This window comes from Coloeus monedula (assembly GCF_965178545.1).
Source record: "Coloeus monedula genome assembly, chromosome: 5".
Classification (NCBI taxonomy): domain Eukaryota; kingdom Metazoa; phylum Chordata; class Aves; order Passeriformes; family Corvidae; genus Coloeus; species Coloeus monedula.
This window is the reverse complement of record NC_138785.1, coordinates 14,732,591-14,755,186: the sequence shown is the minus strand read 5'-3', so window position 1 is coordinate 14,755,186 and position 22,596 is coordinate 14,732,591. Positions and strand designations below refer to the sequence as shown.

The 22,596-nt window shown below is 39.2% G+C and overlaps 1 protein-coding gene across 8 annotated transcripts in view; it reads right to left on the bottom strand.

Moving 5' to 3' along the window:
• The window catches only part of WDFY3 (WD repeat and FYVE domain containing 3), a 156,264-nt gene that overhangs the window by 18,419 nt on the left and 115,249 nt on the right, over positions 1–22,596 (bottom strand). For 6 of the 8 annotated variants that reach the window (XR_014226431.1, XM_082282308.1, XM_082282313.1 and 3 more), the window contains 21 exons: positions 21,742–21,959; positions 18,818–19,053; positions 17,413–17,547; positions 16,199–16,378; positions 13,958–14,191; positions 12,497–12,596; positions 11,669–11,829; positions 10,877–11,106; positions 9,919–10,028; positions 8,872–9,054; positions 7,822–7,979; positions 6,730–6,807; positions 5,764–5,991; positions 4,902–4,955; positions 2,923–3,091; positions 2,584–2,747; positions 1,669–1,817; positions 1,293–1,413; positions 868–953; positions 517–597; positions 57–111 (listed from right to left, as the gene is read on the bottom strand). Coding sequence is in view for 7 of the 8 variants with exons in the window: in XM_082282308.1 (XP_082138434.1) it covers positions 57–111; positions 517–597; positions 868–953; positions 1,293–1,413; positions 1,669–1,817; positions 2,584–2,747; positions 2,923–3,091; positions 4,902–4,955; positions 5,764–5,991; positions 6,730–6,807; positions 7,822–7,979; positions 8,872–9,054; positions 9,919–10,028; positions 10,877–11,106; positions 11,669–11,829; positions 12,497–12,596; positions 13,958–14,191; positions 16,199–16,378; positions 17,413–17,547; positions 18,818–19,053; positions 21,742–21,959 (3,130 nt within the window). In the remaining variant the exon portion in view is untranslated. The remainder of the gene's footprint in view (positions 1–56; positions 112–516; positions 598–867; positions 954–1,292; positions 1,414–1,668; positions 1,818–2,583; positions 2,748–2,922; positions 3,092–4,901; positions 4,956–5,763; positions 5,992–6,729; positions 6,808–7,821; positions 7,980–8,871; positions 9,055–9,918; positions 10,029–10,876; positions 11,107–11,668; positions 11,830–12,496; positions 12,597–13,957; positions 14,192–16,198; positions 16,379–17,412; positions 17,548–18,817; positions 19,054–21,741; positions 21,960–22,596) is intronic. The other 2 variants (XM_082282310.1, XM_082282311.1) reach the window with 2 other exon arrangements.

The following is a 22,596-nucleotide window of genomic DNA, read 5'->3' as shown; positions in this document are numbered from 1 at the left end:
ATCACTACAAAATGTGGAATTTAATACAAAAAATACTGCAAAATTGTCATACTTACTTCCCATCTTTGAGTAACAGATTTTTCTCCCACTAAAGTGCTAAGCAAGCCAGACCTAGTGGGAAGAAGAAAGTGCATTTTTTGACTTTGCAGTAAGAGCTGGGTTACATCTTCACAAGACAACCCAAAATTTCAAGATTAAAAGTTGCAAATTGCAACAACTAGAAAAAATGTCTCTGTTCCTTTTTGTTTTAGCAGTACTTTTTTTTAAATTCTAAACACACACTGTAAAAATGATGCATGTTAATTATGCAATTCAGTGCAAGTGGTGGCCGATGAGCAAAATATTTTTAACAACTTGGATAAATGTGATGGCTTCAGCACTCCAATTCCTTTCAGAACGTATCTGTATACTGATAATGTTAATTCCGATACTCTCTAGATAATCCTGACATTAATGCAAGCATCATTTATTGAAAACTGATGAGCTACAGAGGTTGTGAGGAACAGAACCACCTACCCTTGCTCTACGCTGGTGTTTGGTCTCTGCCCAGACACCGACTCCGAGCTGTCGGTCAGAGATGGCACCACAGCCAAAAACCTGCAGCAGCAGTTAAAAGATTATGATTAATGTTTCTGTCCTCGGGATGTCATCTCCTGAGAAGCAGCATGCATCTAGTACAATTACAGACTTCCTTTTCAGCAGCTCCGCATCTCCAACAAAATCACAGCAGCCTACTCTCACTGAAGGCATGTAGTGCCTTCTAGTGGCTCTTTCCTGCAGCAGTAAGGCACTAGCAGGCACCAAAAAAGCCTCCACGCAGGTATTTGCAAACATTCATGTTCAATGTTCTAACTTATTTTACAGTACCTTTGATAAACTTTGTTTCTAACTCCTTTCTGGAAAGCTAGAAGATAGTTCCGTCCATCTCCTGAGAAAACTTCAATTGCAATTGGCTGAAAACAAAGAGGACAGACCCATGTCAACACTAAGTCACCTCTGAAGGTCAGGCACAAACCAGTTTAGTCATGCTACATGCAGCACCAAATTAAGGTGAACCAGACTTTGCTTAGTGCAGCCAAATGTTTATTTTTGGACCACTGACACTAACACACCCAATAAACTAAATCAGGGTAAATTCCAACAAGGATGCCCAACCTAAATGCTTCAATTTCAGTCAATAGCTTCACCTTCGAAATACTCATCAGTTATGTATTGATTTTAATTTTCAAAAATGACATTGTCAAAACACTCCAAGTTTTCCTCCTCCTATCCAAATGTGGTGTCCAAGTTACCTGCAAAAGGTATCTCCGTTTATGCACTTCCTTGATATCTTCATATGCGAAAATGCTGCAAGTTCTCTTAAGCTGACTTGGACCTTGCCTTGCTCCCCTAGGTATGATTGGCTCATGCATCCTGTAAATGAATATAAACAGGCAAGAGAGAAGTGATTAAAAAAAAAGAGAAATTAAAAGAATTAACCTATTAATTCATGTGAGAGTCCAGTTACAGAAATAACTGATTTTCACAACATACCATACTACAAATTGCTCAGCACCTGAGGTCTTCCTGCATGTTACATTACCTTGGAATTGACTCCTCAAAAGACCTCATTAAATACTTCTTGTTCAGTCTCTAGGGATCAAGGAAACTCTCTATCAATGTACTCACTTTGGAGGAAGTGTCTCGATGTCCCGTATCTCCCTGGTGGCCGTCATGGTGAACCCATCGATAACGTAGAAGTGCTCTTTCCCAAAGAGAAGCAGCCCCTCGCTGGTGTCAAGGCCCTGAACCCGAGCACAGCGGTACATGTGCTGGATCTGTGAGGAAAAGCAGATGCTTAGAGAAAGCAGGTTAAGGAGCACAGGCTCAGACCACTGCCTTGTTAGAACAAGTCCCAGACACTGCTTTATCACTTGTACACGGAGCAAAAATCCTGTCATTCTCTCCTTTAATCGGACCTAATGCCAGTGACTAGCAGCTGGGGAGGAGGTTGGATAAAGCTTCATTGGTATGATATAAATGTATCTATTTACCAGTTTATCCACTTGCACTATGCTGCCTGAACATGTTTTAGAACCTGTAGCCTACTCAACCATGATCACAACACTGTTTACTGGTATACTCCAGAAGGACAAAGTCTGAAATACCAAACACACAGCATGGTAATTCAACACTGATCTTGGTGATAAAATACTACTTATCAAGGCCTCCCATTCTAAGTAAGAGACCAAGTAATTAGGAACAGTGTGCCAAGTTCAGCATTTATATTTTCAATGTTGATTTTCTATCCTGATCATTAAGTTGACAGGACAACAAACCAAGCATGGGATAGCTCATAGTCTTCATTTCAGGACAGGTGAATTTTTCCCTTGCAGACAGAAGGCAAAAAAACCAAAAAAACCCCAAAATACTGTTTCCAGTACAGCATTTTTAGCGTCAGGCACACAAAGAACACATTTTAAGGAAGAAGCTGATGAAATATACAGATCAAGGAAGGTATATAGGACATTTATTCACACTTGTGACACATAATGAAGGAATTTCAATGCATTAAGTTCTTAGTGTGTTTGAAGTACACAGTACCTTCTCTCCTTCTTCAAGAAGTCGAAGCAAAGTTGTATTGTCAGTCTTCTCCTCTTCGTCAATTGAACTCCCCTCAACAATTTGATCCTGTGACTGGTCCTGGTTCTCATCATCTCCTCCATCAGGAGCAGAGCGAGATCGTTTCAGGGGAGGCTTCACCAGGCCTGGAAAAGAACAGAGAGAGATAAATAAAACCCTGAGACATAAAAAATTAACTTTGCAAAACCTCTAATCTTTCAAATTACTGACCGAATGCTAAGAGAGCAAAACAAGAGTCCTACAGGATTATGTTTATCTTAATGTAAATGCATGAGAAGATGACAAACCAAACAATCTAACCTTTGACTCTAGCAATAGTGTCCTCCCCATGCTCTGGCTCCTGCTGGGTTGTTTCACCCACTGTGTTCTCTTCTATGGCATCCTGGAAGACCGCAGGGTTGCCGGAAGCCAGACGCATGTAGTACTCCTTGCTGTCATAACTGATGGCTCTCCGGTAGCGAGCAGGTTTCTTGGGAATAATGGAAGAAATTGCTTGGTCAGCCAACTCCTCACTCAGTCCCTCAGTGAAGGTGTTTCAGGAACAGGGTGTGCAGCACAGTGCATGCCCATCAAGTGTTTTGTGTGTGCTCATATACCAACACAGACAGGAGCAGGGACTCTTCAGGAGACCTGATCTGTGGGCTAATTTGCAAGGAGCTATTGAGCCATTCAAGCAATAAAGGGGTTGCAGAAAAGCCTGCTGATAGAACTACAACATGGGGAGTAAGTGTAGCCAGCATGTTATGAACTGTCATAAAAGGCTGGGATTCTGATGCTTAAGACTGATTGTTCAGAGGCCATTTTATCATCTTTTAAACTCCCTACCAACATATGCAGCTTATTTGTTAGCAAGCTGACTTTGTTAGGCAGTAATGTGAATAAAAAATTGCCTCAAGAAGATACAGCTATGTGGAAGCTGATATGAACTAAAAGCACCCAGGGATCAGCTTTAACACTCAAAAATTCTTCATTAATTCAGTTGCTTCTTTTTTTAGTAAAGTTTCTGATGGCTTATGGGCAGGAAACTGGCATAAGAATATGCATTTACCTGAAGTAATTCTTTGAGCATTGTTTGTACCTTTGGGTGGTGGTTTTGGTCATTTTTTTGTGGAGGGAGTTTTGCTTTGTTGAGTGTTTGTTGTTTTGGTTTGGGTTTGTGTGTGTGGTGTTTTCTTCCTCTTTGTCTGTCCCAGCCCCCATCACAGGCTAATTCTTATGTTCCTCACTTAATTAAGGAAGCAGCATTCAGAATAGAAATCAAACTAGCTTTATTACAAGTTGATACTTGGGATGTTAGAGATACTAAGATCAGCAACACAGAAATTTATTATTCAGGTCAAATTGGCTGCCCCCAAAAATCAAAAATTCAAGGCACTGTAATTTAATTTGCTCACTTATGTTTAACTAAGTCTTCACTCCTTATCAGCACAAAAATGCCACTTAAATGATGCTTAAAATGTCTGTGGAAACAACTTATGTATAACCTACAGAGAGAAATGCTTAACAGCACTGCTAAGGTGAAGAAAGGAAAACAGTAACAATTTATATTAGGTATTCTGTATAACAGAATTACTTGCATTTATATGTATTAGTTTATTGTTGAAGGTAATTCAAAATCAGTGAATGCACATTACACACTGTACTTAGTGATGGGCAAGACTGTGAGTCTAATTAACAGAGAAGGGCATAACACTGAAATGCTTGCAGAGAAGCCACTTCCAAGCATGTCTGTTCTTTTCAAGACAGGATTCATATTTTTAAAGCAAATGTGTGTATTTTGTTAACAGCAAAACTGAGAAGAGTCGGCAAAGACAAAATTAATATGGGCTTTAACAAAAGTCGGCCTTTTATAGCCCATTATGGCCAAAAATGAGAAAAAACGCTCCCCAGATCCTCTCTTAGAAGGAAACACTTTCCCAGTAAATGCGTCCAAGTGATTGTGTTGCCCATGACTAAACGTGTTCCACTGACCATTAGTTCAGGTCCCAAAGCCACAACACTCCACACAGTGAGAACAGTGGTAGCACAGCCCAACACAGACTGTTAGTGTGCAGCAAAGAAGGAAAGGTCTACAGAAAGTTTTATTAGGTGAAGGTTGAGGACAGCACAGTAACATCATCTAATGCAATTACTGAAAAAACCCTTAGGCCTGGAATTATTTACTGAAAGAGCAAGTTGAAAGCCAAATGTAGAAGCCTTGTTAAGACTGCCTAACATGCAGGAGGAAGAAAAGTTGTATTTATTTTACATTCTTTCGGTCAGTGTACTTATTTCTTTACCTTTTGAGGAATGGTATCATCAGATGTCTCAGGAAGTCTGCTTGAGAAGTCAGACTGGAAACAGGGCATCAATTACATAAGCATCAGAGAAAGAACACTTTTGAGAAGAACATATGCTGGTATGTTCTCTACTTCATGCGAATTAGACTGTCACTACAGCTGCTTGTGTCAGACCACAAGCAGGCAAAAATATCTAATGGTTTAAAACTAACAGACTGCTATGTTTTCTCTGCTTTTTTAAAGTACTTTGACACTCAGGCTTAATTTCAGGGAAAAAAAATCCTGCATGCACACACGCATGCCTAAAAAGACACAATGAAGATTGCTTCATTTCCTAAAAACAGTGTTCCAAAATTAACAGGAACTAATTGCTAAGCTTTCAAAGGCCACACACATCTCTGCTACGCAGCCCACCTTCATCTTCATGGATTGATGAAAGCACATTTCACAAGTGCACCCAAACCAAGGCCAGTAGTCTTTTTTCTTTTTTCTTTAGATCACTGTTTTCCACATTATCTAGATTAAGAAGAAGCCAGACTGAAACCTCACACGGTTATGGGTACTTTCAGCCTCTGGAGGTTTGTGAAGATGCCTCTGCTGTTTGCTGCCAGGATCACTCAGCACACCTCACCTTATGTTGCAATCTCTTCAAGTTTGCTTGGTTTTGAGCCAAGTGATTCAGTCCCCTCCCTAAACGTCCCATCAGAAACAACTGGACTTAACCAATCATTTAGGACATACAGACAGAGTGCCAGGTGATACCAACAGAGTAAAATACATTTCTTAAGAAAAAAACACCAAAAAGAAAATGGATTTTGCAACAGGGCATATAATCACCCATCCCAAACTCCTGAATACTTACCAGCAAGTTTGTTTCCTGCTCAGCCTCAGGCATGTAGGGGTACTGAGTATAAAACATGTCATTCCGCACCATCTTCTTCCTCATTCTACAGGGACCCTCGGTCATCTCCAGCATCCACTTGTCCAGGTGGGAGCCGATGGGGGGGCCCCACAGCCCTCGCTCTCGCAGTAACTCATACTCGATTTGAGACCACTCCTCTGTCACGTATTTCAATGCGTTCTGCTGACGCTGAACACAAAGACATTTACAAATGCACTGCATTTGAAAAAGGATTTTAAGAATGAAACCAAAAATTGTTGAGGCCTTCCTGTCCGTATTTGCACAGGAGAGAGAAGTTCAATGAAACAAAGTTTGGTGGTTTGTTCATTTTTTTAAAACAAATTGCTTTGAATGTCTTGTTTCTTTCAGAAGTTATTTAAGATTTACAGCACACAGCTCAGCAACCAGTTTGAACCAAATGTCTTTGGGAACATTTAGAAAACACCACAAGGTGGAACGATTTCATTCTGGAAGGCACAGACCAGCCACTTCCTATCACTGCATGATATCATAAAATTTTCTTTGTGTTACTATGAAAGTAGCATTTGGACACAATGCTTCTCCACATTTCCTTTTACTTTTTCTACAATGCTTTAGAAAGACAGTGCATTTCCAATCTCTTTCTTTTTGTTCCCTGCTTTGCTTTTAGATTTCTAAGGAATTAAAGCTTCTTGAAAAAAATTCCAATTTAACATGTGATATTGCTACAAGAGTTTTCATCTACAACCAGATCAAAATGAGTTTCCTCATTGGTTTATTTGATTGCATCTAAAAACCCCCTAAAGATAACAACTGTAAGTAAACATTCATGCATTTCACCTATGAGAACCCAGTATTTCACCAGCCTCATACTGAGAAATGGCATTGGTATAACCTAACAGGCCAAAGTATCAGTGTCAGGTAATTAATCCTGCAAGCCATCCATACCTCCTGATATTCTTTATACTGCATATCAACCAGGTCCCGAACCACTGCAATGTGAGTAAACATCCACTGGGAAATTTCCTAAGACAAAAACAAGACAACAGACACTGACACTTTACAAACAAGAGTTTGTCTGAATGAAAATCCAATGAATACATCACTTTGCTAAACTTCTTCACAACGAATACTTTCTTAAAAAAAATACTTGGTTGATGAATTTCCAATTACTGCACACAACATCGTTTAAGTTTTTATTTTGTGTTTTCTCAGGGTTTTTTTTAAGGTGATAAATTACTGTACAGCAATATCCTTTAAAAAAAGAACTAGCAAACGTTTGGAAAATATTCAAAACATATTACTAACTGTTCAGAGCATTCCCAAACAGCCAAGGATTGGGATTTACAAATACTACTTTTCTCTTTTTCCTTTTAAGCAATATTTTGTGGATGCTGCCTAGTTTGCTGGAAATCCTCAAGACATCCATCTGTCCTCACTTAGTCCCACAGTATTTCTGTTATCACTTATTGCTTCCTCTACTGATACAACCAGGAGCAGTTCCTGTCAGCTCAGTTTGTGAGGTTCTTCCCTTTCCCTTTCAGATTATGCCTGCTCACCAGGAAAAGGACTGAGAGCACTGAGAATTCATTATTTTATCAAAGCTGCTGGCTAGTTTTCAGCTCAGAAAGAGAACTAGCAACATATTTTTCCACAGAACTTTCAAACCCCTCTTTCTGTCTTGAGGGCAGGATGGACAAAAGGATCAATATCGGTATCACAGCTTGCATTTCAGTGCAGTATTGCAAACTGATCATGAGACCTAGACTATCACAGTCATGAACCAGAAACAGCTGAGCAGTCTCACCAACAATGAAGGGTTAACTCTTGGCTTAATGTTACAGATATGCAGAATGACCTACTAAATTAGGACACACAGAGACAAGATGCCCAGTCTGGACAGTCAAAAAAGGGAAAGAAAACCAAGCACCAGATAGTACTTCACACTCGGCAAGATTCCCCACTTTGGGCTATTGACCGCAAACCCTGAACGTACATTGCTGGATTTTAGACTGCATGTTATTACTCGACAGAAATTACCTGTGTAGACAGGTTGTGTTTACTCAGCCCGCTCTCCTTGCGGTTTCTCCTGGAACCAGTCAGTTTAGAGAGGCCAAATCCACTGCTGACTCGTGAAAGCTTGGACTGTGTGGTTGGAACCAAAGCCTCTCCTCTACTGATGCATTTTTTCTCATGAGCTGAAAAACAAAGTGTTGGGAGCAATTAGGCTTTTTTTTTCCCCTTTCCCCCCCATTATACTTGGTTTTTAAAATAGAATAACCCTTTTTGTTGCTTCAAAGAGGTGTAGCTCTACTCAAACCATTTCTGCAAATATAGTGACCATCAGGGAGATACTGGAACCTGAGCAAATATCAGCCAGGAACAAAGCACATCTAGAAATAAAGAGACTGCAAAAACAAGTATTCCAGGTTTCCAAATATGTTTTCTGTACACCCAGGTTAACCTCAATTACTTTTGAACTGTGAAGTCATCAAATGAGTCACATCTATGGAAGCTTAACTTCTGCTGTCTAAACTCTTGCTAATTCAGCTGAGCATCAGCTGATCTTCATTACATGGATGCAGAGCTAACTTTGGCTTAACTTGTTGTCCACCAGAATTCCCAGGTCCTTTTCCTGCAAAACTGTTTCCTTTGCTGAACAGATTTCCCAGCCAAGAATTAGTCACAGCATCACTGCTCAGCCACCCATTTCCAATCTCTTCACCAGACCAAGAGGTTGCAGGCTGTGCCCAGACATGCCCAAGAGGGTCCCCCCTCCCTGCCTGTTCCCAATCCCGGGAACAGTAACAGAAGTCACCCCAGTCCAAGGGTTCATGGCGAGGAGCTCAATGCCTCCACCACTGTAATCCACAATAAGCTATTTGCTGGCTTACAAACACAGGGCCCTGTGCACTGGAGTGTAAGAATATCCTATATATGGCCCACCTTCTGAAGGATTCGATGTTACACAGTGCCAGTTTATAGAGTATTTACAGCTACAGAAAAGCCTGTATTAAAACATCCAGTGCATATGGTTCGTTCTGAGGAAATCCACCCTTCAGGACAGACAAATCCTCAGTCAGGACTTACCCAAATGATTTTGCCAACACTTTAAACTCGCTTCCTCAATGAAAGGCCTGGCAAGAGTTATATCCACTTGGCCACGATCATTGACAGGCAGCGTCACTTTGAAAACTTCTTCCAAAACCTGTTTTTTACTGTGGATCAGCTCTGTCCACACTCTATTTATGGCTTTTAAAAGAAGCTGGCGACCTGCATAAGTACAAGATCACAAACAGCAAGCTCTCTACAGTGCTCATAGAATTGGTATTTACACAGTAGTGAAATGAAGAATTTTTGCAATTACGCTGTAGTGTCTTCCCCCTAGCATGACATGTGAAATGCCTTTGGCCAGAGTGCCTTTTTTTGCCATCAATAAATTATCAGAAAGCATCTAACAATTAATTTTGGCAATTCTTTTTCTCTCTAAATTTGAAACAGTGGCTCTGATGAGTTATGACTCATCTCCCACACCCATCTATTAACAAAATGAGATTGAAAAAACCTTATAGGAGTCTGTGTCTATAAATACAAATATAATTTTCCACATACATTATACTTCACCATTTTTACATGTAAAGTGTGCCTAAGTACCTGCATAAATATTAATACACACATATAAGAAAAAAAATAAAATCACTGAATACTTTCTTCCACAGCTAGTTCATAAATTTCCTTTGAGTGAAAGATGGTAAGGATGCCACAAAAATAATAATTGTATTGTTTATACCAAATATTTCTTACCTTAAAATGAATTGCTTCTATTGCATTTAAAACAGTGCATACAAAACAGTATTTCTAATTCTGGAGCATGTCCAGAAAACAATGAAAAGCTCTTACTATTTTAACAAAACAGTAATTTATCGTCAATGTGTCTAGCTTGGTATTTCCAAGTGTCTTTTAATCTATTTTTTATGTATTTTTATACACACACAGCCCCAACTCCCCTCTGGAGAGTAACTGGGTAACACATACATACCACAACCCCCTGCCCCGAGTCACTGGGGTAAAAGATTAGTGATGACAATACAGAAGTGCCATTATAAGACATCTGTGGCTTTGTCATTCTCAGATTACCTTCACTGACATCTTGATTGTAGACTCCATCCGGTTCTATATCAGAGGGGATCATAATGTGCCAAGTTGTCATTCTGGCTTCTGCTTCCAATCCAAATCCATCAACATTGCTACAAACACACAATGGATTAACAACCATCAGAATAAAAAGACACAAAAACCTAAGCCAAGCTAAAGCATTTGATTCCCTGTATCAGATTCACAAAGATTAATACACACTACTACAGCAAAGCATCTTATCTTCTGTCCATTTGAGTTCTGACAATCTGTGGTCACAAGCAGAACTGAAGGTTTATGAAGGAATGACATGCCATGGACATTGGTGTCACTAGAGGAAGATACTTGAAGAAACACAAAACAGATGAGGCCAGAAATGGAGAACATTGGAGTTTGATGACTGTTGCTAAGTGTCTTTGGATGAAACACAAGTTGTGCATCTTCTTGGAAAGAACAAATGAAAATGCCAGGCTGGCATTTGCAGCAATGCAGGAAAGTGGGTGTCTACAGCATTTGTCATGGACACCTGATTTAACGCATGACTGGACTTACTCAATACAGAAGAAATACCAGGATATTGAACTTGTATGAAGTGACTCAACAGATAATAAATCCAGTGACAGGACCCTCTGACTAATAATTGCCTAGCACCAGTGTTTCCTTCTATCTTTAAAACATTTCAATTTATAAAAGGACAACAACAAAATAGTTGGATAAACACATATGTCAGTATTTAAAATATGTCTGCAAAAGGAGGTAAAAATGTTCTCTATTCCCAGGATCTTCAAACCTAATTTTGTCTCAAAATGAATCTCTTAAGCTTGTTTGCAACTCAGTGGCTGGAAAACTATAAACAGTGCTCCAAAATTTGCTCACTTATTTGTAAGGTGAGTAAAAGAAGAAGTCATTTTAGTACTTCCCAACCCTGGTTCTGGAATGAACTTCTGCCTGAGATATTTACCTTCCCATGTGCAGATTAATCAAGCAGTGAGCTAGGCAGCTGATGAACTCTTGATCATGATTTCCAGGTCCCAAAATTAAGTTCCTGTTCACAGTAAGGACCCTTAGGGAATCAAGAAGAGCCACTTGCTGAGGAACAGTTTTGTGCGCTCTTGAGAACTGATACAGGATGGTTCTGTTCAGGCAGTGATAAATGGCATCCAGAGAGAGTCCCTGAGATCTTCTTTTTGACTGATGGGAAGTAAAAAAACATGATCAAGAAGCGGCAGAAAATAATTTTACTGGCACACAATCTTCCCTTTAATTGACCCATGCTCATTTTTCAAAATCTGCATTTTACTGTAAGTGTCAATTCCATGAATTTCAAGGACTGAAATGATATTAATGATGATACACTTGGAATTTTAACATCTATAAAGATGCTGCTGATTTCTAACAGCAAGTCTTCTAACAATCTCCAACAGAAGTGTGTGAGGAAACTTCCCGAAATGTCAAGGTAGATTTAAGGAGATTCTCAAAATTCATGTGAGGCACGTTTCATTGTTTATTTGGGAAGGATTTCTAAAAAATAATGTTATCTGAGAGCAGTTTTTACTCAATTGCTCTTCACAGAAAATGTGCTAAGAAAGCTCAGTAAAGAGAGAGTAGGTCTGAGAAAGAGAAGCATGTTTCTCTGCTGATCCAAACATGTATCACTAGCAGGTTGTTTAGTGATATCACTCTATGCACTTCAACATAACCTGCAAAAAAGGTTTTTCAGGCAGGATAATAGAACAAGTATATAAACTGTTACCTGTGCAATGAGCTGGATTATGAAGTCCACAAGAAGCTTGGATTCTTTGTTGAACATGCCCTGCCAAAGCTTATCTACCACACGCTGTGTAAAATAAAACACATTGTTCACCAGCACTTGGTAGCTTCCTCCACTTGTTATAGGCAGGGATGCATCTTCACCTGGGTAACAAAAAACCCTTAAGTCTTCTACATTTATCAAAAAACCCCATCTGCATAAATACATTCACATTAGTTTACGCTTTCTAAACTTCCACAAAAGAGAAAGAGATTCAGTCAATGAAAGCTAAAACCTCATGGTTTCCCTTACAAAAAGACTTTCCCTTTGATGGCAAGCAACCATGGTTCTGGATTTTTTTTTAAAAAAAAGACAATTCTGGATTTTAAAAACATGATTCTGGATTTATTTTATTAATGCACTGCACCCAGAGGAAGACATATTACTGCTGTTTACTATTACTGCAAGAAATGGGGAGCCTTACAACCATTTTTGAACAGAAATGCATACAGCCTCTCATGACAGCTGGGATGGAGGCAGAGCTGACCAAGAGTTCCTGGGAAGCCAACAGCCCACTATGAAATGTGACTGGACTCTCTATGCCATGTAGTTTTTGTGAATAACGTATTTTACAGCTTTAGCACAATCCAGGTAGGGAGGAAATATGCAAGCATAGCAACACCATTTACACATTGAAGGAAAGCAAAGGGCAGGGGAGCAAAATTAAGACAACTAAGTTGCAACAAAACAGAACACTAAAAAAGAAACAGTCACAGAATCAAAACCTTGTGTCCAAATCAATAGACTGATAATTAAACTTTGCTATATTACCCAATAAAACATCAGCTGCAAGTAGGTGGTCCATCACTCCATCCAAAACATATGTCTGAAACTCCTTCTGCTGTGTTCGTGTTGATCTTTCAGGGGAAGCCTGAAGAAAGATGTTAAGATAATTAATATCTCTGAGGAAAAAAGAGAGAGAGGGAGGGAATTTTAGGTGATTTTCTCTTTTCTCAGCTCCTGTAAGCTACTTTTTTTTTTTTCTCTTAGCATTCTGTCTCAAGCAAAAAGTTGTGGCTTTATCAAAAAACTTAAGTGTGCACACAGAGCATACATTGGCTGCATGCAGTCTTGCAGAGAAGGCATTATCGCTGTTTAAATCCAGGGAATTCATCTTCTGCTATAATAGGAACTGGAAAAGAACACATTCTGAACAGGTGCAGAAACTCTTCACTATAAGCATATGGTTAACCTGTGATCTCCTCAGTTGACACAGTCACCTCCTTCAGTAAACAATGAGTAAATGGGACAGATCAAACGTTTAAGTTGTAGAAAGAGAAGTAACAGTAAGTTTAGCAGTGTGTACCTACCCAATCCTACTTATGCTAAGGGGCCAGTAACACTGACAAGTGATAACGAGTTAAAAGAGCTGTAAAGAACTGCAGCCACCTGAACATGGTCTCAAATATGCTTCCTGGTGTCTGTGGATAACTGACATCTTCTGACATTTCATTTTTTTTTGTCCTGTGACTGCAGAGAGGTGCCCAACTGCCCCAGGAAATTTGTTAAGAAATACACAAGCATGGTCCAAAATTCCTGCAGCTTTCAAAAAAATCAGGGAGACCCAGCAACACATAAGATCAGATAACTAACAGGTAGGTCAAGGAGAATGAGAAGTGATGTGAAGCAAACATTTCAAAATGTACTGTCTGAAGGTGTAGGCAGTTAAAGGGTAACTGAACTCCTCATCTCCCTGCCTCACCGTTAACAGGACAATGCTTTCTTCAAGTCTTACGAACTTCAGAAGTTAATTTACAGCAAGATGATGCAGTTATTTTGTGAGGTTTTATAGCACATGGCCCCATGTCTTTTTATCTAATTGGCACCATCTATGGCATAATTTTTATCTAATAATATTTTTATCTAATATGAACAGAACAGAAATATTAATATTTCTGCAGAGGTTTTATATTTTCAACAAAGTCAATACAGATGTCACAGTCGGAAAGATGTTTAACAATTGAATCATACTCCACAAAAATAAAACTTGACAGAAGATCTAACTTCACATGCTGGTTTTCCAAGCCATTAAAGAAAGGTGAACAAACCACTGTTTAATAAACACTAGTGTTTATTTTTCCAGTCTTATTTCATGACAATTCCCCTGAATGTCAGGTTATCACTAGCCTAACTTTCAAAGGTAAATAGAGGAAAACATTTTAGGGAATAAGGTGTCACAATTAAGCTCAAATAACAAAAACAAACCAAACACAAACACCAAAGAAACTCTACCTCTAGCAGAAGGTCTACCAGTGGAGTCTGTTTGCTGGCTGGTGTGAGACATAGGTTATCAATGATCATCACACGCATGAAGTCAAACACAAACTTCTTGGCTGGGTGGTTGGTCAGGTAGGTCTTGGTGCCCACATTGCAGTATTCTGACTGGCTCCTGTTCATTCCAGAATCAGCTGCAAAGGCTTTAAACTCTTCAGCTGGGGACCCAGCTTCATCATCAAGATCAGTGACCTGTAAAAATCAGCATGTTAAAACTGTAGAGACCAGCAAATGAATGGCAGTTTCTTCACTTCTTTATTCTTTGTTTGTCTTTCTAAGGGTATTTCACTTCACATTTTGCTTCTTAAGAAGCCTTTTTAAAAGATTATGACGTTCAGGATCAGTTCCCCAATATGGAAACATCCAGCTTTGGATTCCCAAGGTAAACAATGATCAGTGAAGACTGGCATGAGTTACATTTCATGTTCACTGACCAACAGAAGTACTTGGGCAATTTCTAGATACTTTGCAAAAATAAACGTTCTCATTGCAAAAAAAAAAAAAAAAAAAAAAGGAAAAAAATTTTTGAGAAAGTTATTAACTAAAGCAGTTAAAATAAAATCAAGACAGAAGCCAACTAAAAAAGGCCATCAAGCTTACATAACATAAAACAAAAAAGGAACTGAGCCTTTTTTTTTTCTTTTAATACAATACCTTCATCAGAGTGCAGTTATGGGTAAGCCGGTTTCCCAAAAATCTCTAAAAGAAGAAGAAGAAAAAAAAAAAGGGTCTCCACAGCTTTCCCATTTCTGATGAACAGAAACCTTTGAAAGGCTAGCTCTTAAAGAGGACTGTAACAAAAGCACAAACAGCAGTGAAAGCTGTCAAATCCAGAAGACTGACTCTTTTTATGCAACTCCCTTCTTTGAAATGAAAGAGGAGACAATATAGCTCCCTCAACAGGCTTATTTCATCGCCAGCTTACATGTCAAGTAACCAAATGTTTTGAACATTTGGTCTGCTTTAGCAGGAGAGTGTTCTCAAGAAATTAAGAGAAGTCCAAACATGTACTCTTTCTATTTTTAACAGCAATCTCAGAAAAGCTGAAAGACCTTTCTTAAAAAGCTGAGAATCTTCTCTCAAGACTGAATTTAGATTATAATGTTTTGTTGCAGAAATCTGGCTGTTATTCAGCTATTTCACCAGGCACTGATTAGTGCTACACATTCGGGCAGACAAACACTGGAGGAGTAAACCAATTTGGAGTGAAGAGCACCCTCAAACAGCGAAGAGCTCAAGCTGTCAGACAGCTACACAGAATTTCAAGGGATCTAGTAGTTAAAGCCTGCTCAGAGACATAAGGTTCCTCTAAAAACTCTGTATAGGTGAATGCCGAATCAGCATCACCAGTTTGTAAGCGGCACTTTTTTTTGAGAGAGCATGCTCCTAGAATCTACTTCTAATGCAAGTTTAACATAAACCCAAAAAAACCCTGTCTTTATGAGAGACTCATCAGCAGGCACTGTTAAAAATTGATCTCCCATTTTTACTGACAAAAAAACAATAGCCACCGGCTATTGTTTCCTGAAGTTTTTTATCATACTCTCCATAGTTTTAGCACTTGGCAGCCTCCAGACTAATGATCCTTCCATGTTCTTAATAAAATTACTTTTAGATGTTGTCTAACAATACCTGTTTTTCTTCCTTTCCATTCATATTCTAGAAATAGTATCATTTGCAAATGATACTAAGTTCAAAGAAATTTCAGGCAGCAGTGCGTGCAAAATAGAATTCACACCCTCTCCTGGTTTGAGCTCAGTAGTTTCAGGAAATACAAGAACACTGTTTTGTGGTTAAACCACAAAAGCAGAAATGGGAAGTGTGAGGAAAAAGAAGTTTTAGGTTTCATCACATCCTCCAGAGCAAAAGGCTGACTCAGTTTCTTTTGCTTTTGTAAATCATTTTTCATACGATTGAAAATAACAGTCCACTAGAAAACAAGCAAACTGTCTGTTGCCTCTAAAATGCTGTTTCAGATGTCACTGCACAACAACTGCCCTGCAGCGCACAACTGCCCTGCAGTTTAACACACTCTTCTCTCAGTTCCACAACCCAAGTACAAAACTTCCAGCCTAGCTTTGATGATGACCTCTTGTGCAAGGTGAGTAGAGTTTTATCTTGGTATGACTGGTAATTGATAAATCCCCAAAAGTAACACTCAGGTGAAAAATAAAACAGGAAAAGAGTTGGACTTCCTACCATCTCAGAGTAAGGTCGGATGTTGAAAGGAAACACTGTTGCTGCCAGCGCACACAGGAACTCTGGACTCATCCACAAGGAAATGAGGTCTGGTACATTGTGATACAAATACCGAAAGAACTGCATCAGGGTGACTGGATACTCCCGAAGCCAGGAGCCTTCTTCCTCAGACTGCCAGGGCTGGGGTGAGAAACAAACACCAGATTAGCACAGATAGCATCAATAGAGGAATACTTAGTTCAGAGAGGAAGAGCATACTTTCTTTCATGCACTTCTCAAACAGGAGACCAACCACATTTTACAGCACATCATGGACCATAAGCTAAAATGTGTGATCTAACACGTAATGACTCAGAAATACTGGCAAACATGACCAGATTGAAGCCAACCCAAAATGTGACGGCACATCTGAACACACAGCTGGTGACAGCACACAAGACACAGCACGTGTCTCTAAGCATGTCACAAGTGTATCCAAACAGGTGAGGACCAAACACCATGATGGGTCACCAGCAGAGAGACAGAACATGTGACAACATGCAAGCAGTAGAGCATATCACATACACATGATGAGTCAACAGGTGACAACCAAACAGGCACTGCTTTTCAAGCACTTCAGGAGGCAATTTTCAGCAGATAACACATTCCAGCTTCAAGGAAATATAAAATTTTCCCACTGAGAAACCAACTTTCCCTACTCTTGACATTAGACTCAAAGATGAGAAGATGACACATTTCTCTGGCAGTAAATTAATTTCCTCTGGCATGGGGCTATTCATAGTCAGGGGACTTCTCTGCAAGGGGAAGGCTCATGCACAAAATCTGCAACTCTCATAGCTCTGAGCAGATGGGATACAGAGTCTCAAACATTCTCCTACGAAGTTAATCACGAAAGAAACTCAATTAGCTCTGCCAAGGACATTGTATCCTTCTGCTTTCCTCATTTGTTTTAACTGCAGTTAAACAGAAACCCCAGTCATTTTGTGAAAAAGCAGTGTTAATTTTTTGGCTATTAGTATTTCTACAGATACTGGAAAAAGTAACAGAAAAACTCAGGAAAATGACAGTTTTCACCCAAGTATTATGAGCCTAACTCTCAGCAAATTTTATCATAACACTAACAAAACCTCAACCTTTCTAATTTGGCTTTTGACCACTTGGAAAACTTGAACAACTCAGTACACTCAAATACAAGCAAAATTTTTTATGCTTACGGAATTCAGCATGCTCCTCAGCATTCCCAGTAACAAGAAGGCAGCTTCTGTGCAAACACTGTGTATTGAGGAGGTAACAGTGCCACAAGAGGCAGGAACTCCAAATATGAACGTCCAAATGGAGTCTAAATCAAACTGTAAGGGGTGAAAGAGAAAAAAGATGACATGAAATAATCCCCTTCTCCTATGCAATTGTATACTGCTTTTTATTACAGATACAACACACTCATGTGGCAGTATACAAAAAATTAGTTGTTTTACATCCACCAAACTTTATCACCAAACTTCATATGATGGTCACCTGTCACTGAAGAAACTTTCTTTCAACTGCGAGCTGCTGCAGCTGCAACTCTCACCTTCTCACTTACTTACTTCTCATAGTTACAAAGTATGTAAGTGTTTTGAAACAAAAGACTTGTCAGCACAGGTCCTGCACAATCAACTTAATTGACTAACATCTAGCAGTAAAACCCATATGGTATCCCACAGAAAAAAAATAGATATGAACAAAACAAACAAATCAAGGTGTATTTTCCAGCAAGTCTACATAATTAAATCAATCAAAAATAAAAAGGGACCAAGTGTCCACTTCTAGTATTGAGAGTGCTACTAAGTAGTCAAATTTAGTTTCAGTTGAACAGTATCATACTTCAAAATGCTGTAGGCAAAGGAGTGAGTTTCACGCCTCTACAGGATGGTAGCACAGTGCTGAACGTGCTGTCAAGTATTCCTCTTGAGAAAGCAGGCAGGCAGAACACCTTCTGGTTTGAAATTTTTACTTTTCAGTTTCCACTGATAAATATTAGCACTGCACACATTCTAAATAGGCACCTTGTCTATCTGGAGTGTGTGTGGCTTTTCCTCATAAAGCACTACTCTGGGGTTTCCTAGGACTGTTGTAGGTCATATAATATCTACTCACTTACTTCAAAAAAGCCTGAAATAACCTGCTCAGAATAAGAACAACCAACATTTTTCAGCAACAACTGAGTTGTCTCCCTACAAGACCACAGAGACTTTCTGATATAAAAGCAACCTTGTTATGCCTGTAACCTGTGAACTCTAACACAGAAACTGCCCACTCCTTAAAACAAAAAACCACAAAAACCCACTTCACAACCAAAGAAAGCAAGCAAAAGATTATATTCCCTTCAATGCCCACAGCATATCAATTTGAACTAGGGATCTGCTTCTCATTTGACCCCAAAATGGACCAGAGTAACACCAGTGACAGCTAAGCCATAGCAGGCTGGCTTCTACATACTCCCACCCTACAGAGCTCAGCACTAAACACCACATCATGACTGTGAGTCAGCTGCAGAGAGGAAGGAGAGGGCCTGGTTAATCCATTATTTTCTTTCATGACAGACAGAATTGCATTCACGTCTTGCTGAACAATCCCTACCTTGGCACCCTGATTACACTGGCTGCTGATGACAGGTGCACTGACCTGCAGGTTTTCAGGCAGTTCAGTGACTGGCTGCTGCAGGAAAAGGGCCATGAGGAGGAAATAGAGTGCAGGAACATTAGTGTGCTTTGGGAGAAGGGACTGCAGGACGGGGAAGCCTGGGAAGTGACAAGCATCCCGGTTAAGCTCCCGCACCGTCGATCTGCCACCAGCACTCCGGCCAACGTTGAACCCTACATGGAAAACAAGACACAAAGCCAACAATGTTAAGAGGGTATCACCTGTGAGGATCATTCCTGCTTACCTGGTGACACATTAAAAGGGTACGTCCCCAGAAACTAATGCTGTAAAAAATGAACGTGTGCATACAGACTATCACACACACACCATTCTGCTTCAGATGTCTCATTTTTTAAAACAATTAAAAAAGAAAAAATAAGGAAATTACTGCTTTCCAATACCACATAGATGACACTGCTCCATACAGGCCACCTAATACTACTGCTTACACACACAGATCCATTTTCTGGCTGTGAGCACGATTTCTGACTTTTAAAACACCAAGGCCTCTGAAAATAAATATTTTGCTGGATGACAGCAAAACATAACCTTAACCTTAACCTCAGTTACAGATTTATATTATGAAGCAGCAACCCATGGTCCATTTAAGTCTAGTGGCAGCTAATTTGTATCCAGACATATCTCAGGGGCATCTTATTTCAGATATTTTGTTAATGATTAATCGGCTGGTAGTAACCATTAAATAGTCTTATTTTTTTAAGTGCTGCCAGAATTACCTTTTGTGATCCTGCTTCTACTTAGATATTTCAACTTCCTACTTAAAGAAAAAAATAAAAGAATACACCTGGATGTCAGAAGCACTTATTTTCAAGCAAGCAAAGAGGCCAGGAAGACAGTTCAGTCTCCACATCAGCACTGTGAGCCATTCTTCTGACACAACCAGAGGTCAGGTGGTTTTTCTGAGGCTCAAATACAGATACACTTTCCACCAGAAACTGACTTTTTAAACAGGAAACATCTATCAAGAATCAGACTAATGAAATCTGTGCTACACAGTTGTGGAAATTCCATCAGAAACCTTCAACAAAAATGCATCACATTTGGTTTCATGAGAAATCTTGGAGCCAGTATGTTATGATTTATTAAAAAACACAGGGTGCAAAAATTAGATAATCTGTCACTATCAGTTTATGAGACTCAAGTTAAAAAATATCCGTTTCAACACAGTCTAGCTTGGATTCAATTAAAGTGATACTATAATAAGAAAAATAGGGAAACTCTAAAAATGCTTTCAAATGTGACTGTAAATCAAAATCTTACTTAGAAAGATTTTGTGACTGAAGAAAATGTTTATGCTATTGGACATTTAAAGTACGTACTAAATAAACAACAGTCTCTTCCCTAAAATGCCAATGGTTTTCCAGTTTTTAAGGCACAACCATGCACGGGAAATGCATGCGCAAAATTGTTTCTCAAATAAAATACAGAACCTCAATCACAATGAGCCAAATAATGGATGCTTTCTATTTTGACAATAAATATTTGCATGTGATTTACACCTGAGAAACTGTTTTCCTTAATCCTCCTAATTCATTAGCAATGCAAAGAACCATTCTATGCTCCTACCTGAATATCCTGAGGGATATATTGTGGGAAGCAGTAAATAGACATAATAGAGAGTTTTATTCATGGAAAAAATAACAAGATCCCATATTTGAAATCTATCAAAGGTACAAAGCAGAAAGAAACGGTTTTTAAACTTTTGTATTTTCATTTCAGGAAGAACCCTCTTCCTGAAGGAAGATCACTTCAACAACACTTCAATTACTTCCTTACAGTAAACCAATTCAGACAAACTTTAAGTGCAGTAACAGATCATGTACTGCTGCAACACAGACAGTGGCTCCTTGAACAGTTATTTTAGGAACAACAATGAAGTTGAAAGTGCTACTGATATCACTGCTCTGATCTAAAGGCTACTGAGGCTCATGAAAGACCCTCATTTGTCAAATGTCAATGAGTTTGCACCAGGGCCTGAATAGACATTCATCTGGAAAAGCACTATTTTATTTTGCCTGGAAAAAAAAAAAAACAGGTCCGTGGGAAATTGCCACTACACCTTGAATTGACAAACATTATTTCAACATTTGGAGATGCATTTCAGACAGCTCAGAGATGCTCAAAATGGGTCCTGTAGCACTAAAGCCTTATACACAATTCTAGGCCACAAGGGGTAACTGAGAGGTCTGATAACCTGGATAACTGAGGCTTTAAGAACCTGAAAAATACAGCCTTTAATAGAAAGCATGCCTGTGTACAGAAGAATGCAGGAGAGGGAAAGGAAAAGAAACGCTGAGATGATATCGTGAAAACAGACATTTCCAAGATAGCAAAAATCCAAACTGGTAAATGTAATGGACACAAAACTTGCTAGTTAAAGCAGCTCAGATATAACATTGCACAATGCTCTAACTATTAAAAGTAAACAAACAAGTAAATTCTACTGAATTCTTATTAGCTGTGTGCATACGGTGCTGCTCTATGCTACCTTTGCATGTAGCTCAGCTGTGCCTGCCCACAGAACACACTTAACCTTACCACGATGGTAAGAGAAAAAAATCAATTAGCTACATAGGCTTCATGCAGATGAGCCAAAGCTGAACTACAATGAATCAGTATCCTGTCAGCTAAGGGCAGCTTTGTAAAACCACTCCCTTTTGTGTAGGAAATCCTAACTCTTGGTTGCAAGAAAAATGAAGTGCAGAAGCATCTGATGGCAGCACAGACAAGAGTAACAGAAAAGCCTCTGACAGACAGCACCCACACAATAACCTACAGCTCAACACACCAGCACAGGTGCTCCCAGTAATCCCTGAGTCCCAAGGGGCTGAGATGCCTACCTAGCACAGTACCAATCTTATTGGTCAGGACAGAATCTGTCTGATCCAGCCAGCCTCCACCACTGAGACCCTCCTTAAACTTCATAAGGATGGACTGATTACTCAACAGGACCACAAGAATTCGCATGGCTGCCGTGACTGTGGTGGAATGCAGATGTTCTTCCATAAACATCATAACCCAATCAAAACCCAGTGTCTTGACCAGTTCTTCACAAGCCCTAAGTAAAGAGAGGGGAGAAAAAAGGTCACTTTATACAGCATTTAGTTTCCTACTAGACAGCAAAAATTAATGTCCTCCACTGCAATGCAAACTTTAAGAGTAAATTCTTAGTTAAGTTTGCTACAAACAAGAAATATCACTTATCAACTCTTGTTAAATGAAACAGGTAACATGCATTTCTTTAGAAGAAAGGAAGGACTAAACACAGCTCCTGGGACTAATTCCATTGCATGAGATTTCTCCAGTTGCTGCTTTTGATAATAAACATGGAATTCTGAACTGAAATCTTTTTGTTGAACAAGAAGTTTTCACAAGTCATCTTAATAAACCGGTATTAAAAAATGAAGGAAGGTTGTTTCTTTCTTTGTTTTTATTAAGAGAGGAGTTACTTGGGAATGTTTGAAAGGGTTTTCTGCAATTATAGGGGGCATTCTAGGGTCAGTGACCTTAATGACAACCCCTCCTGAAGCCTTTGGATCTCAACCAAATGAGAAGCTGACTACCCCACTTCGCAAAAAATGGAAGTTTTCTCTTTGACAAATTTTATTTTTTCTATAGCCATGCATGAAGTTAAGAGAAAACAACAAAATTAATCATGTATCCCATTTCTACCAGCATATTTGAGAGTAATTCAG